This window comes from Chinchilla lanigera, unplaced genomic scaffold, assembly GCF_000276665.1.
Source record: "Chinchilla lanigera isolate Chin_1 unplaced genomic scaffold, ChiLan1.0 scaffold00041, whole genome shotgun sequence".
Lineage (NCBI taxonomy): Eukaryota > Metazoa > Chordata > Mammalia > Rodentia > Chinchillidae > Chinchilla > Chinchilla lanigera.
Window position 1 is genome coordinate 4,324,021 of NW_004955442.1, and position 17,656 is coordinate 4,341,676.

General features: G+C 38.3%; 1 protein-coding gene across 4 annotated transcripts in view; it reads left to right on the forward strand.

Moving 5' to 3' along the window:
* Positions 1–17,656, forward strand: part of Parn (poly(A)-specific ribonuclease) — a 165,358-nt gene that overhangs the window by 68,295 nt on the left and 79,407 nt on the right. For all 4 annotated transcript variants that reach the window (XM_013517837.1, XM_005391140.2, XM_005391134.2 and 1 more), the window contains one exon: positions 4,528–4,602. In XM_013517837.1, coding sequence (XP_013373291.1) covers positions 4,528–4,602 — 75 coding nt within the window. The remainder of the gene's footprint in view (positions 1–4,527; positions 4,603–17,656) is intronic.

The window sequence follows — 17,656 nt, forward strand, 5'->3', positions numbered from 1 at the left end:
AGATACCATTAATATGACTGTCTTTACTGCTTTTTTTGTTGTGGTTTTTTGTTTGTTTTTGGTTTTATTCTTTTTTCCGGTACCGGGAATCGAACTGACAACCCTGCGCTTGCCTGGCAGGCGCTGTGCCGCTGAGCTAAATCCCCACCCCTGTCTTTACTGCTGGCCAGGGAAAACAAGGCTGGTCCAAGTAGGCTGAGAGTCAGTAATTCTTTTGAGAAAATGTGTTTTGGGAGGACAAGCAGACTGTGCTTGAGGTTAAATAATTAAAACAACAAATACAGATGTCTGAGCAGAACAAGATGTGAGATACTATGACAGGACCGTTCTCTTTCCTTTTTATCGTATGTGATTAGGTTAGTTTGGACAGGCTTCTGACTAGGGCTTGTAAAGACCATCCTGACTGAAAGACTGCAGCAGTCTATTTATTTAAGAAATGAAATATTTAAGCTATTTGTTCTCTTTTCAAATTCTTGGATGAAGCAGAGGCAGTGAAAACCTAAATGTTCAGTAGTAAGAATGTTCACTAAATATTTATGTATCTCCTCAGCAGACTGATATGCAGCCATTTAAAAAAAATTAAGTGTTTATAGTTTAAGAGTAAAAAGCAGGTATATTTTAGGACTCCTTTGTGACTAATACTATTTTTAAAAAACTATGTATAGAAGTCAGACTGAAAGGAGGTACCATGCTGTTTTCGATAGATTTTTGTTCTTCTTCTGAGCTTTTCTGTTTTATCTAAAATAAACGCATAGTACCTCTTCTTTATTTTAAAAAAATCAGTACTGGTTTGTAGTACATCATGGTTACATTTATCATGGGAGTTGGCACATGGACTTAGCACATCTGCTCCTTTTGTCCTCTCCCCTCCTGTCCCTTCCTCCTCCTTCTGTCTCTTGGTCCATTTCCCATTTGCAAAAGCTCTGTTTCCATTTTTTTCTTTCAATCCTTTGTGTTTTTATCCCGTCTGTCTCCCCTCTGCCTCTCTCTCCATCTCCATTTCCCTTCCTATTTGAAATAAATCTCTCAACTTCCTGTTACTTATCTTTTATTTTGCTTTTAATTAAATTTTGGGTTTCCCAAGTAAGAGAAACCGTGGGATATCTAAACTTGGGTGTCTTATTTCACTTAATATTGTGGTCTTAAGGTACATCCGTTTACCTATGAATGCCTCAAGTTTATCATTCTTTGTGGCACAGTAGTGCTCCATTCTGTATAAATACCATATTTCCTTATTCATTCATTCACCTGTTGATATAGGCTAGGGGTGGCAAACCTTTTGGGCTTTCAGTGATAATAGACAGCCCACTGCAGCACATGTGCCATAGGTTCGCCATTGCTGATATATGCTATTTCTAAGATTCAGCTAGTATAATTGTGCTGCTGTAAACCTGAGTATGCATGTATCACTGTAATGGGATGACTTTTAACTCTCAAGAAGATACGTAGGACGGGGAGGGTAGGGTCAAATTGAATTTCTAGCTTTAGTTTTTTGAGGCTCTCTATATTGATTTCGTAATGATTGTACTAGTTTACATTCCCACCAACAATACAGAAGAGTGTTTTGCCCACAGTCCTGCCAGTATTTTTTATTACTTGATATCTTGATGATGGTCATTCTTTCTGGAGTAAGATGGAATCTGTGTTATTTAATTTGCATTTCTCTAATGGCCAGCATTGTTGAATATTTTTTTACATATTTATTGGCCACTTGTATGTTTTCTTCTGTGAAGTGTATAGTCATTTTAGTTGCCCGTTTTTTGATTGAGTCTTTTATTTTGGGGGGGGGAATCTAATTTTTTTGAGTTCTTTATATATTTTAGATATTAGTCCTCTAAGAAATAGGTGGCAATTTTTTTTCCCATTGTTTAGGTTTTTCTTCACTGTTGGTTGTTTCCTTTGCTGTACAGATGATTTTTAATTTGATGTGATCCCTTCTGTGATTTGTGCTACTGCTGTTCATGCCATTGGGGTTCTGTTCGGAAAGTTCTTGCTTATACCTATATCCTGAAGAGTTTCACCTATTTTTATCTTCTAGCAGTTAAGTGTTTCTGGTCTTTCTTTCTTTCTTTCTTTCTTTCTTTCTTTCTTTCTTTCTTTCTTTCTTTCTCTTTCTTTCTTTCTTCCCTTCCTCCCTTCCTTCCTCCCTTCCTCCCTTCCTCCCTTCTTCCCTTCTTCCTTCTCTCCTTCCTTCCCTCCCTCCTTCCTTTCCTCTCTCCCTCCCTCCTTCCTTCCTTCCTTCCTTCCTTCCTTCCTTCCTTCCTTCCTTCCTTCCTTCCTTTTGGTCTTTTTGAGACAGAGTCTCGCTATGCAGTTCAGGCTGGCCTTGAGCTCACTTTGTAGCCCAGGCTGGCCTCGAACTTGGAGCAATCCTCCTGCCTCAGCTTCCCTAGTGCTGGGATTATAGGCATGTGCCACCTTGCCCAGAAAGTACTTCTGTTTTAACATTTAGATTTTTGATCCATTTGGCTTGTAGTTTAGTACATGGTGAGATATATGGGTCTAGACTCAATCTTCTTCATGTGGATATCCAATTTTTCCCAGCACCATTTACTAGAGACTGTCTCTCCTCCAATGTATGTTTTGGGCCCTTTTGTCAAAGATCAAATAGTTGAATGTGCCTGGGGTTATTTCTGCTTCTGTTCTGTTCCATGGATCCATATGTTTATTTTTATGCCAGTACCATACTGTATAAATTTTTAAATATCCTGATACTCTTAATTTTTAGAAAATTATCTGAAAGCAGGTCTATTTTAGAGAATGACCCTGCTCTTTGCAAATAGATAGTCTAGATGTCCTCTAAAGTCCTAGTCCTGCTTTTTAGTTTACATACAATGTGGAAATGTAGTTGAATGTCGAGGTTCATTTCTTTTGGAAGCTTTTGTTGTTTCTCTTCTTGTTATCTTCTTATCCCCGTGAGTTCAAACTTTAATTGGCTAAATTAAATAAAATGCTCTTAGTAGCGTTTTTTTTTAATTAAAAAAAGAAAAAGCTGTGTGATCTTGGGTAAGTATCCACTCAATAGGAGTTAGCTATTGTCATTTACCTAAAGGACAACTCATGTTCACAGGGTTGAGAAGTAACCAAATAACAGTAAGCGACTTTTGTAATTGGGAGAGTCAGTACATTGCCTTACTGTATGGCCAACAGTGAGGTTATTTTTATTTTTTCTTTGTGGGTGATACAAAGCACTTTTCAAAAATTCCTAGCCTTCTAGCCAGGCAGGTGGTGCTTACCTGTCATCCCAGCATTTGGGAGGCTGAGGCGGGACAATCTCTGCAAATTTGAACTCAGAACAAGATCCTACCCCCACCCCATAATCCTAGCCTTCTAAAATTTTAAGAGGGATGAGAACTTTTTTTTTCGTTGCTAAATTCTGATGGTGTTTACTCATTTTTGTAAAGCCCAGTCTTTTATTTTTTCAGGTCAAGTGGTAGCAGATCACGAGGGCTGTGCTTTTACCTTCTGTTTCCTCCAGCTGCCTGTGCCCCTGCTCCCTTCCTCCTGTCCGCCCGCGCCAGTGGGCTCCATTCCACTCTTTCTGTGCTTAGCTTTTTGTTGGTATTTGCCTCTGTGCATGTGCGCGTAATTAGTTTCTCTGTTTCCCCCTCCGTGGTCTGTTTTGGTTCACTCTCTGGCTCTTTTTTTTTCCCCTTGTCTTCTGGCCTGAATTGCAACATCAGATTTTTCTTACTTGTAGTGTTTCCTGACTCATTTTCTTATTCACTATTCTTGATTTTCATTTTGTGTATATATTAGTCTGTTTTCTGTTGCTCATAACAAGATAGCATCAACTGGGTGATTTATAAAGGTTTATTTTGGCTCGAGATTCTGGAGGAACAAGGTCTTGGGCACACATTTGGTGATGGCCTGCTTGATGGCAGAATTCCCACACAGAGCAGGGTTCACTGGCACGGGAAGGAGGCATATGTGTGTGTATCTGTCTGATCTCTCCCTCTTCTCAGAAAGCCACTGGGATTTTATCCTGCAGGCCCTACTCTAATGGCTTATTTAGTACTAATCATCTCTTAAAGGCCTGAGTCTAAATCCTATAGTGGGATTAAGTTTCTCCCCCTTACTACCCAACAGTTGGAGATGTGTGACAAACCATTCAAAAATGTAACCATTAAAAAATGTAACCATTTCTAAAAAGAAATAGTCTGTTTTTTAATGTGTATGGTCTTCAGTTTTGTTGAGAAGAAAAAAAGTCTCCAACCCTGACATAAGATTGGGCTGAATGATGGTGTGCCCAGGATTTAATCTGCAAGGAACTTTCTTTAGTTTTTAAAACAAACTTCCAATGACTAATCTTCCCTGGTTTGTTTTTTCTTTTAAAATTTTAACAGAAATCATGGCTGTGGTGAATTTAAGTTGGAAGCAGGCTAACTCTGTCATCTAAGATTTTGATCAAGTAACTTACCTCTGTAAGCTCTAGCCTATGTTGAAACATGCCACACACACCACGTAACTCTTGGAAGCTCTCTCTATGGTCAAATGGTCACTTTACTTTCAACTTGGTGTTAACAGGTAACATTCAGATATCCTGGATTGATGATACATCAGCATTTGTGTCTCTCAGCCAGCCTGAACAAGTCCCAATTGGTAAGTGTTGCTGACATGTGTTTTGTGTATTCAGTGAAGTGGGAGCTGCCCTCAGTTTGAAAGCTGTGGCGTGAGCCAGCTGATTGATTCACTGGCATTCCAACCTGCTTTGTTCTTGAGCTTGTCTGTAAACTAAGGGAAACAATATTATGGATTATCATGTATAAATGAGAAAATAAGACACAGTTCTTGGTTCATGAACTAGAGTCCATAATATATTTTTTCACTTACCTCTATTCTGTTCCTTCCGTTTGTGCTTTTACTAAAATGATTACAGATTTACTTTGAGAATTAGAAATAGTAACTTGAGGGGACACCAAAAATGATATCTGTATCGGCCTGTTTGTATCTCTTCCCATTTGTTTATAAGCATTTGTGAAGTATTTATTGACTCCATTCAACTGATACCACATATTTGTTTTACAGACAAATAATTGGAGTATTTTGTTTCCTTTAAAGTAGACTTCTGAAAAGTTGAAATAGCAGATCTCTTTTGAACCCTAAGTAATTTTGATATTAGCCATCACTAAGTTCTATTTTGTTAAGGTGAAAAGTTATTTTAAGCTGGGCCTGGTGGCACATGCCTGTAACCCCAGCACTCAGGAGGCTAAGGCAGGAGGATTGTCATGAGTTCGAGGCTAGCCTGGTCTATGTAGTGAGTTCAAGGCCAGCCTGAACTGCATAGTGAGACTTTGTCTCAAAAAACAAACAAACAAACAAAAAAAACAAAAAAAAACCCCAAAAAGTTACTTAATAAAAAATTGAAAACTATATTGTTTTGTTTTATTTTGAGACAAGGTCTCACTATGTAGTTCAAGCTGGCCTTGAATTCACTGTATAGCCCAGGCTGGCCTCGAACTTGCAGTGGTCCTCTTGCCTCAGCCGCCTCAGTACTAGGATTATAGGTATGCACCACCACACCTGGCAAAAATAGGTATTTTTAAGCTGTATATTCAAATAGATTCCAAGTACTTAATAATGTAAAAATGTGTGAAAATGTTTTAAGTGATAACGTCTATTTTTTATTTAACAGAGTGTCCAACACTAAGACTATATAATTTTGATTATATAACTCTTGAGTAATTATATATGAAAACTTTGATAAACATACAAATTCAGATCATAGTACTTTCGTGTTTTTGTTTAATTATCTGACCATTGCAGGAATACCAGCCCTGTGCAGAGATTGAAAGCTTAGGTTCTAGAATCATACTGCTTTACCACCTATATTTGTGTGACCTTGGCTATGTTAATTAACCCTTTCTCCGTAGGGTGTGGGGATGGAGGTCAAACCCAGGTCCTTGAACATGGTGGGTATGTGCCCTAATACTGAGCCATGCTCTCAGCGCATTATTTAATCGTCATAAGCTTCTGCTTGGGCTGGGCATGGTGGCACACACCTGTAATCCTAGCACTTGGGAGGCTGAGGCAGGAGGATCATTACGAGTTCAAGACCAGCCTGGGCTACAAAGTGAGCTCAAGACCAGCCTGAACTACATAGCGAGACCCTGTCTCAAAAAACAAAGCAAAACAAAACAAAACAAAACAAAACAAAACATAAGCTTCTACTTATCTCTGTGAACTGAGAATAATAGTGCAGAGTGATTATTCTTATTGTGAACATTACTTGATACTGTGTATATAGAGCTTAGTGTTTTGTTTAGATCTGGACTGTTTCTCAAATGTTTATATGTTGGAGGCCTAGTCTCCAGTTCAGCAAAGTTGAGAGATGGGCCTTTTGGGAGGTGAGTGGGTCCTGAAAGCTCTGCCTTTATCAGTGGATTAATTTGTTGGTAAATTCATAATTTGATGACATTATTGGGAAGTGATGGAAACCCAGGAGGTGGGGCCTAGTCGAAGGGAGGTGGGCATGCTCTCGGAGACTATAGCTTGTCCCCGCCCTTCCCCCACTTTCCTTCCCTGTGCCACACCCCGCCTCCTTTCTTCCTGACTGCCGTGAGGTGAGCATGCCTTGCTCCGCCAGGTACTGCCTGACCTCGAGTTCAGAAGTACGAGAGCCAGATGAGTATGGACTGAAACTTGTGAAACCACTGAGCCAAAACAAACCTCCCTTCCTTTAAATTGTTACTTTCAGGTACTTTTCACAGAGGTGGAAAGCTGGCTAACCCACTGGACAATAACTTTGAGCCTTTCTTATGGTTACTTAAGAGCACCTCAGGAGCACATAGCTCCTGAAGATAGCTTTGGATGCAGAGTGTGAATGACATTGATTGTTAAATATTTTAATCCTTGCTCGGGTGTATTTTTGTGATGTCCCACAGTCTTTAGAAAAGTGGTTTAGAAGAATCCAAAAGGATCAAGTAATTAAAGAGCTAAAAGATAGCTTCCAGGTGCAGATGGCAGTGAGGCTACCGCATGGCTCAAGGAATATAGAACTAGAACTCCTGCTCTGCAGTCTGGTCCTGCCTCTTGTGCTCAGGTCCACACTCCAGCTGCCTTGCTGGTCACACTCAGGTGACACAGAACCCTTGTGCTGGGAAGGAAGAAGATTCTCAGGCTTTGAAGTCACACTGACCCGGCCACAAACTCTGGCTCTGCCTTACATCTGCCATGTGTCTGTGGATTAGTTACATAAACCTCTAAGCCACAGGCTTCTTGTCTATGAGTGGGTGGTGATAATACTTTGCAGGATGGTCATGAGGATGAAATGAGATCATGACATTAGGTTCCCAGCAAAGAGCCTGACACTCCACCCTTGGTGCCTGACAAGTGGTAGGTAATCATTAAAACATCTGCTTGGCCTCTGTGCTTAGAACAGTGAGAATGAGACTACGTAAAAGTACTTTGAAATCTGTAAAACACTAGGCAATAGTATTTCATTTAAAAAGGCCGCAAACTTCCTTGTGTATATGTATGAGATGTCAGAGTTTCTTTTAATGTTCTTATTACATTGATGTCAAGTAGTGATTGCTCCCTTATTAATTATTGTGAGAGTCTTCAGATAGTACTCTTAAAGTGTGATAATGGATTTCAAAGAGCTACATGTCAGAATCGCATGCAACCAAAGCACTGTATTGGTGATTGTTTGATTGGTTGTGTTGCCTCCCTGTGGGCAAAATGGAGTCCATCTTGTCCACCACTGAATCCTCTGTGGTGGCACACAGTGTGACATGCGAGCAAATGGGGAATGGGTCACAATGAAATTATGGCCTTTTGCCTTTTTTCTCTCTGGATTAAGGAGTAGATGATTGTTGTCTTTTGCTATGTGCAACCTTGCTATTAAAGTTTACTTTTCCCTGTAGTTTCTTTTCCTGCCCAAAAGACAACCCTTACTGAAGTAGCTGGTAGATAGTTTCCTTTGCCAGAGCCATCTTTGGCTGAGCCATTACCTCCTGCAGAACTGGGTTGCGTCCTGCTTCTGCCTCATCTTAACATAAATACCACTTTTTCTGGGTGTTTTCTCCGGCTGCCTTCATAAGGGATGAGACCTTTGTTCCTCCTGCTTGCATACTATCCTTGGCATCTTGTTTTTATTTTTTTAACAGATAACTCTTTTAGATAAAGAATCATATCTCTTGTTCACCATTGTGTTTATAATCCTTAGAGTATTAGTGTCTGACATTAGTAAGTAACTGTGCAATATTTATTAAATTGAATAAGTGATATTTATGGTATTTTGATTTAGAAATGCCTTTTTGTGCTTGATGGATAGATAAATCTAGAGTCTCTGGTTGGGTTTCAGAAATTATGCAGAAGTTTTATTGAAAGATAGTGTAAAATTTGTTTTTTATAGTAGCCATTCTAATGATGTGGAGGACCCAAGGTATCTAATGTGGTGCAAATCCTATTAATGTTATCTTAAACAAATTACTTAGTCATTTCAATGGAAACAGAGGGCCTGTTAGATCAATAATGTAACATTGGGGGAAAATATCATTAAATGCCTATTTATACAGCAGCTTATAATAGCTTCTTTGGCTCTGATACAGACTTTTTGATTTACATTTAGGGAGTTCATTTTTAAGTGACACCTGTCTTTTGATATTTCTAATTATAATCAAGATTTTTAAACCTTTTTTGACCTCTTGAACGTGAAAGTTTGCTTCTCATAGGAAAATTTATTATACTAAGACCAAGGCCTTTCTACCAAGTGTTCTTTGGGTTGATTTCTGTTGGTTTTGTTTGCTGCTGCTGTGAAGAGGAGGATCTGTGGTGGCACTGGGCCACTAGATAAGTGGTAATCTGTGAGTTAGCCTTCTTCCCTTCGGGCTTGCCACCTGAGGCAGTATATGGCCAGTGTGGCACTCAGTGCCCTGGAGAAGACTCCTTATCCCTGCCATTTGAGAATGTTTCTCAAAGTCGTAAGTAAGAAATCACCTTCAAAGGTCAAAGCTAAATAGTGAGTTCGTATAGGATATTTACATGTCTGATGTAGTTTTGTTCAGCAGTATTTCCAAGTGTAGTAGCACTTTCTAGTCATATTCAGTACTTGGACATTGACTTGTGTGTTCTTTGGTGCTTTATAAGACATTACTTCCCTGCCTAAAATTTTCATAGAAATGGCTTGAGAAAAAGGTTTTTTGTTTATTTTGAAAGATGGAGATTAGAGCACCCTGGAAATTCTATGAGGAATGTTTTTATTTTATTTTTTATTTTTTTTTTTTTGTTTGTTTGTTTTTCTCTGGTACCGGGAACCGAACTCACGACCTTGCGCTTGCCAGGCAGGCGCTTTGCCGCTGAGCTAAATCCCCAGCCCCGAGAAGTGTTTTTAAAAAACAGAAATAGATAAAGGTGCTTTAGAACCTAGGCATAGCCCAAATATAGGTAGTTGTATATAGATTTCTGATACACTATCTTAGGAGCTTGTTCAGGATGATTGGATGGATGGAGGGAAGATCCTTGGCTTTAAGTCCAAAGCATGAGTGTGCTTATATCAAGTCCTACCTTTTTTTTTTTTTTTTAAGACAGGATAACACTAAACTGCTAAGTTGCCCAGGCTGGGCTCACACTTGTGATCCTCCTGCTTCAGCCTCTCAGAGCACTGGAATTAGAGGAGTGCACTACCACACCCACCTCAAGTCATACTTTTGATTGTGTTCAGCAGATAAATATTAGAGTTGTGGGTATAACTCTTTCAAGATGATTCTTCAGCACTGAATTTATTAAGAGGCTGATTATACCTAAACTCTGCCTGTGCTTTTTATTGTTCTTTTAATGTTTGCAGAATATGGAGTGATAACTGCTTTTTATTCTTGGCATTGGTAATTTTGTTCTCTTTTTTCCTTAATTACTGTAGCTAGGAACCAATTTTACTGGTCTTTTCAGAGAACCAGCTTTTGGTTTAGTTAACTTTACTGCATTACTTGCCATAATAGTCTTTTTGTTAACTTCTGTTCCTTTAAACATGTTCTTCCCTTTATTTGCTTTGCTCTTCTTTTTCCAGTTTCTTGAGGTATAACTTTATGTGATTGGTTTTTCTTTTTCTTTTTTTTTCAGAGTCCTCTAAAATGTTTTAAGCTGGCTTTTTAGAGGTTGTCCCTAGCAGGTATAAATTAGGGCTAGCCAGTGGTTTGTTAGGGTTAAGCTTTCTCCCTTTGCCAGCTGAGCGAGCAGATACATGAAAGGCTGAGGCAGTTTGTAAGTCTGCCCTGTTTTTACTTTTAGCGGGGCCATTTCTGCTCTTAAGTGCACAAAACCGCTCATTCGGCTGGCAGTGTATATATAGCTAAGACTCTTTTCTAGTCATTGGCTTTTTTCCTTTCTTTATGTAAGCATTTAAATGTAAATTAGTCCTCTAAACCCTGCCTTAGCAGTGTCTCACAAGTGTTTTTTCATTTTCCTGATCATTGTTTTATAAGTTTTCTATTTTTTCCTTTGGCTCTACATGACTAAGAAATGTGGTGTTTGATTTCTAAGTGCTTAAGGTTTTCCTAGAGCTCTTCTTATTGGTAAGCTACAATTCTGTCATGATGAGTGATTTTAATAATTTCAGTGTTTTTAAATTTTATATATTATTGCAAAGAGTAAGGTCTGTCATGCTGAGCATAGTGTATGCATTTGAAAATGTGGATTGTATAGCATGTAGTTTGATTGCTGAGGATCAGGTAATAGTGTTTATATATGTTCTGTGCCCTTATTGATTTCTTTATTTGTTGCTGGATAATTCTGAGAGGCAGTGTTAAAATCCTATGTGATTATGGATTTGTCTGTTTCCTCTTTCGTCTTTTTAAATTTCATGTCCTGTATTCTGAGACTATATTACTTCTGATTTTTTGTCTTTCTGATAAATTGACCCCCTTATCATAATGAAATATGGCCTTTATTTTTTCTAACATTTTTACAGCTACCTTATGTGACAAGAATATAACTAGTCCATCCTTGTTATGTTTATCATGTTTTCCTGTGTACATACACACACACACGCACACACACACGCACACACACACACACGCACACACACGCACGCACACACACGCACACACACACGCACGCACACGCACACACACACACACGCACACACACACACGAGTTCCTTATTGACAGGCTGCAGCTAGTTTTGCTTTTTGTACCACTAGAGATCAAACCCAAGGAGTACTGAGCTACATCCCTAGCCCTTTTTTAATTTTTTGGTTTTTTGAGCCAGCAACACTGCCTAGGCTGGCCTCTAATTTATGATCGTCCTATCTCAGCCTATGGGGTAGCTGGAATTACAGGCATGTACCACTATGCCCAGCTGGATCTTCCTTTTTGAATCCATTCTGATAGTTCTTGACTTTTAGTTGAAGTATTCATTAAATTGATATGGTTACCTGTGTCATTTTAAAAACTGCTTTTTGTTCCCTCTGTACTTTGTCCTTTTTAAAAAAAATCCCTTTTCATCCTTTTGTGTTAAATTTTAAAAAAATAATTCCATTTTTTCCTATTGGCTTTTTACCCTTATCTTTCTGTTTTTGTCTTTTTGAGACAGGGTTTCACTATGCAGTTCAGGCTGACCTTGAACTCAGAGCAGTCTTCTTGCTTCAGACTCCCAAGTGCTGGGATTACAGGCATGTGCCACCACACACAGCCTCTTTCTGTGTTTTTAAGTGAATGCTTTAGAAATTTTAGTATCTATCCATAGCTTTTCACAGTCCATTAAGAGTTCTGTGGTACCTGTTAACGGCTTGTATCTAGGTGACCCCCAAAGCCTCATGCAGTCATAGGTGGGGCTTTTTGGAGGTGGCTAGATTTAGGGTGTGAGGTGCTGGGATTGATTGAGGGTATGATGCTAGGATTAAGGCTACCTGCCCCACCCTGGGTGTGAGTGCTACTCACTGTAAGGGTGTGTAGCCTGGATAGGATATAAGAGACAGAAAGAGCATCCCTGATAGTTGCTTATTGTTTCACTCTGCTGCTGCTGTTTAACTCTGTCCCTACTTTGCTGCCTTCTACCCGCTGTGAACTGTTTCTCCTCTGCAGTGCCCCTCTGTTATGCCACCCTACCTGGAACCAATCAGCTGAACTGAAACCTCCACAGACAGTGAGCTGAATAACCCTTCCTCCTTTAACTTTAGGTGTCGGGTGTTTTTGCCTCAGCAGCAAGGAAAAGTAACTAAGACAGTACTAATTCACGTAGAATGTAGAAACGTTTCACCCAAGTAAGTCCATTCATTCTTACTGATCTTTTAGGCTGTAATTGACCTGTGTATAACATCTGTATCTATTTTAAATTTCACAAAGTGGTGTCATAATTCTACTTTAAACAGGTAATGTATTTTAATAAATTTAAAAGTTACTTTTTCTAATACAGATATTTACCATTTCCACTGTTTTTTTCTTCCCTGTAGTAGGGATGGAATCTTGCACTGAGCTACAAGCTCAGTCCCTTTTTTATTTTGAGTGAGGATCTCACTGAGTCACTGAGTTGCTCAGGCTGCCTTTGAACTTACAGCCCTCTTGCCTCAGCCTCCAAGAAAGCTGGGATTACAGGCATGAGCCACCACTCCCGACTTCATTCTCAAAGTTCCAGGTTTCTTTTTGGTGATATTTCCCTTTAACCTGAAGAGCTTCCTTCAGTATTTCTTATATTGCTGGTTTGGTGGCAACTAGTTATCTAATTTTCTTGTATCTGAAACTATTTATTTTGCCTTCATTCATGTAGGAGATTTTCACTGGGTGTAGAATTCTGGTTTTTTTTTGTTTTGTTTTGTTTTTTCATTTTGAGACAGGGTCTTGCTCTGTGGTTCAGACTGACGTTGAACTTACTGTGAAACCCAGGCTAGCCTCGAACTCATGGCTATCCTCCTGCTTCTGCCTCCTGAGTTGGTAGGATTACAGGCATGTGCCACCATGTTTGGCCTTTTTTAAAAAATCAGTTTAAAGATGTAATTTCATTGTCTTCTGGACTCCATGGCTTCAGATGATTCTGAAGATGTCATTCAGATGACATCTGTGGTCATTTGAATTCCCATATGTAGACTATATTATACTATTTTTTCTTTTTTTTAATTTATTTTAAAAATAAGAGAAGGAAAACATATTAACAAACAGACATCCATTTACAAAATAGCATCAGAACAATACAAGCAATACTGAATTACAGACAAAGTAGTAGGAAATTAACAGTGCTTGTTGTACTGCATACTGATATCTTCAAAGTGGCTTCTCAGGAAAACAAATAGAGCCATGCAAGATTGATCAAACAATTAATCAAAGTCAGTAACACAACTGTGTTAGTTATCCTGTATATACATACATACATAATTTCCCTGTCTTTCTTTTCTCTTTTCCCTCATCCCAGTTGCTCTTTACTTTTGAGCAGTTTCCTTTTGTTTCACAATGTCTATCATACCTCCTTATTTTTATTCACTCTTTCAGGTTCTTACACTAGTGAGACAATACGTTGCTTATACATGGAGGTCTGGTTTATTTCACTTATGAGTATAGTCTCCAGTTGTGACCATTTACCTGTAAAATCTTCGAGTTTATCTTTCTTTATAGCTGAGTAATATTCCATTATATAAAAGTCCCACAATTTTTTTATCCATTCCTCAGTGGTTAGACATTTGGGTTGCTTCCACAATTGAGCAATTAGAAATTGCTCTGCTATAAACATGGGTGCACATATATCGCTGTGATATGATGCTTTCAGATCTTCTGGGAAAATACCCAGAAGGGGAATAGCTGGGTTGAATGGGACCTCTAGACCTAGTTTGCTGAGGAATCTCCAAACTGATTTCCACAGTGGTTTCACAAGTCTGCATTCCCACCAGCAGTGGAGAAGAGTTCCTATTTCTCCACAGCCTCTCCAGCATTTGTTATTGGTTGATTTCTTAATGATGGCCATTCTTACTGGGGTGAGATGAAATTTCAATACTGTTTTAATTTGTATTTCTTGAATGACTAATGATGTTGAACATTTTCTCATGTATTTATTTGCGATTTGTATTTCTTTATCTGAGAAGTGTGTATTCATCTCAGATGCTCATTTTTGGATTGGGTCTTTCAATTTGGGGGGCCTGATGTTTTTTAATTCTTTATATGTTCTAGATAGAAGACCTTTGTCCAAGGGACAGTCAGTTAAAATTTTTTCCCAATACGTGAGTTTTCTTTTTACTCTGCTGGTGATTTCTTTAGATGTGCAGAAACTTTTTAGTAGGATGAGATCCCAATTGTTGATTGTTTGAAGTATTTCATGTGCAGTTTGGTATTTGTTCATGAACTCTCTGTCTACCCCTATGTCTTCAAGATTTTTACCTACTTTCTCTTCCAATAGCTTTATGGTTTCTGTTTTAATATTGAGATCTGTGATCCATTTTGACTTGAGTTTGGTGCATAGTGGTAGACTTGGGTCTATTTTCAGTCTTTGGCAGGTGGCAAGCCAATTTTTCCAGCACCATTTATTAAAGAGGCTATCTTCCTTCCAGTGAGTTTGTTTGGCCCCTTTGTCAAAGATTATGTGGCTGAGTGTGTTTGTAGTTATGTCTGTGTCTTCCAGTCTCTTCTACTGATCTTCTGGTCTGTTTTTTAGCCAGTACCATGTTGATTTTATTACAGTGGCTTTGTAGTATAATTTCAGGTCAGGGATTGTGATTCCACCTGACTTGTTTTTGTTGCCCAGGGTTGCTTTTTGCTATTCTGGGTCTCTTCTGGTTCCAGATGAATTTAAGGAATATTTTCTCTAGATCTGTGAGGTATGCTAATGGTAGTTTAATGGGAACTTCATTGAATCTGTACAACAATTTTGGTAGTATGGCCATTTTCACAGTGTTGGTTCTTCCTAACCATGAGTAAGGAATATTTTTCCATTTATTGAAATTCTCTTTGGTCTCTTTTTTCAGAGTACTGTAGTTTTCATTGAATAGATCTTTTACTTCTTTTGTTAGATTGATTCCTAAATATTTCAGTTTCTTGGATGCTACTGTGAAAGGTATGGTTTCTTCAATTTCTCTCTGTTTGTTGTTTGTGTATAGGAATGCTATTGATTTTTGTATACTATTTTTTCCGGCCACTGTCAAGATTATCTCTTTAGAGTTGGCTTTTTATCAATTTAACTGTTAGTATAGTTAGGCATAGCTTTCTTGGTTGCTTTTTTTCTTTCCATTATTTCTTTCTTTATTTTTTATTCAGTGGTGGGGATGGAACCCAGGACCTCACACTTACTAGGCAAGTGCTCTACCACTAAAGTGCATCCCCATCCCCCTGGCTTTCTTTGTGTATGTGCATACATGTATGCTGGGAATTGAATCAAGGGCTCTGTGCATGTAGGTAGTTAACTTATTTATACTCAGACTACAAACTCTTTGATACTTGTGGTAGGTGGTGGCTCAGACTTTTAACTGAGTTTGTCACATGCATGGTTAAGGGTTAACAAGAGACTTAGCTAGTCTATCCACCAAATCTGAGGTTTCCCTTCTGTGGTGTCCTTTCTTCTAGAACTCCTTCCTCACTCTCTCTCACCTCTGTGTGCCCATGCTTTTTGCTCTGGTACCTCATATAAAGAGACAGGGGACTTTCTGTCAGTCTTATCTGGCCCATGCCCCTTTACTTTAAAAACCATAGTTGCCCCTGGGCATGATGGCTGGTCCACGCCTGTAATCCCAGCACTCTGGGAGGCTGAGGGAGGAGGATTGCTATGAGTTCAAGGCCAGTCTGGGCTACATAATGAGTTCAGGACTAGCCTGAACTACATAGCAAGACCCTGTCTGAAAACAAACAAACAAAAAAACTTAGTTGCCCACATACAACCCAGGAAGTTCACTTTGAGACAGTTCCTCTTATCTTTGACTCTTTTCCAAAGTCCGCCTCATTTTGCTCATGTTTAGAGCCTTCAGATACATGGTTTATTTGTTTGTTTATTGCATTTTTATGGAGCTTGTAGTTGTTACCTGTGGGAATATAATTTTTTGGGAGCTTTTTCCTTTTTATCAGAAACAGAATTCCCTACTTACGCTTTTTAATTCTTGCCACCTTTTTATTCAGATCTTCCTGCCATGTTATAGTCAATGCTTAAACTACCTCTTTCTTTGTGTTTAATGATTTTAGAGAAAATTTTGAACCATCAAAAAAATAACCCATCTCCTTCACCTGATTAAAAATGACTTAAAATCATGTCTTTTTAGATATGCATACATATCAATAGACAGCGTTCAAAGTATTTGATGTCTTTGCTTCTGTGTCTTTTGTAGTTGGCTAGTGTGTTATTGAGTATGTATTCTTGTTGAAGAGGAAATGTATAAGATAATAAGAATAAAAAACTGATGTTTTTCCTTACGCATTCATTTTCCTAATCTTAAACTGTAGAGTTGGCTGACAGGTATCTTGAATTATACTTGTAGCAGCAGATAAATGAATCCAACTATGACATTGCATTTTAAAGTAAGATTTTTACTAATGAGCTTGTTTTAGAAAAAGGGGGCTTACAGGAGGTGGTGGTGCACACCTGTAATCTCAGCACTTGGCAGGCTGACTCAAAGGGATTGCTGGAGTTTAAGGCCGGCCTGAACAGCATGATGAAACCCTGTCTCAAAAAACAAACAAACAAAAAGTTGGGGAGGGGGCGGGGGGGTGTTAATTTACCTTGTGAGTTTAAATGACTTGGGGGTTTTGCCATAAGTATTAGATCTGAAAACTGTTACTTCTTTTTATACAGACAAAATTTTTACTGGAGTGTCTTATAAAGTACTTCAGTTGGGTAAAGGAAAAGCATTATTAAGAAGGCGTGTGAGGGAACGTGTATTTTATGTAACTATCTTCTGATTTCAAAATTTGTAAGAGCATCTGACTGAATTTTTTCCCCTCTAAAATCTATCAAAAGCATGGTAGAAAAATCTGATAATATTTATTAAAAACCATTTTGTTTTTCTCTTTCGATAGTGTGCTTATCTTACAAGAATATGCCATCTTGTATGTCTGTTGTGAAATCTGTGCCAGGCAGAGTTTGGTATGTGACATTAACTTGGACTCTCCCTAATTAGCTGGTTTTAGGGCCCTTAACTATATGAGAATAGAGCAGAAAGCTTATCAGCTGAGAGAAGATTCTCAAGTTTTTGATAAAATTACTGGTGTTAAGGCAGCAATGAGCACAAGGTATCCAGTGATAGGTGCAGTGTAATCAGCAGAAATGCTGTGCTTGAGACCCACTTTTCATGTTTTGTAACTCTTGTTTCTTATCCAAAGCAGTGGCCTATGATTTTTGTTTCAGGGCCCATGTTATCTGGATATAGGAATGTTTTCTTCGTGATACACTATGAGAATATTCAGAAAATCTATCAAATTTAATTGTGGTGTCACTTGTAAAGAAGATACCTTTGTATTTTGTATTACTCTTCTTTTTATGTATATATATATATATATATTTTTTTTTTTTTTAATTTGTATTACTCTTCTGACACCAGTTTAAAAATAAATAGAGGTCATTATTGAAAATATGAAAAATATTTGAAAATCTTTTGGAGAAAACAATTCAGCCATGCTCTCACAACATAGACATGAAAGCTAGTAATATTTTGGTTAATGTTTCCTCTTAGTTGTTTTTCTGGTCTAGATAAGTATTTTCATAGCATTTTTAATACTAATTAGGCTCTGAATTTAAAAGCATTCTTTTCTGGTTGTT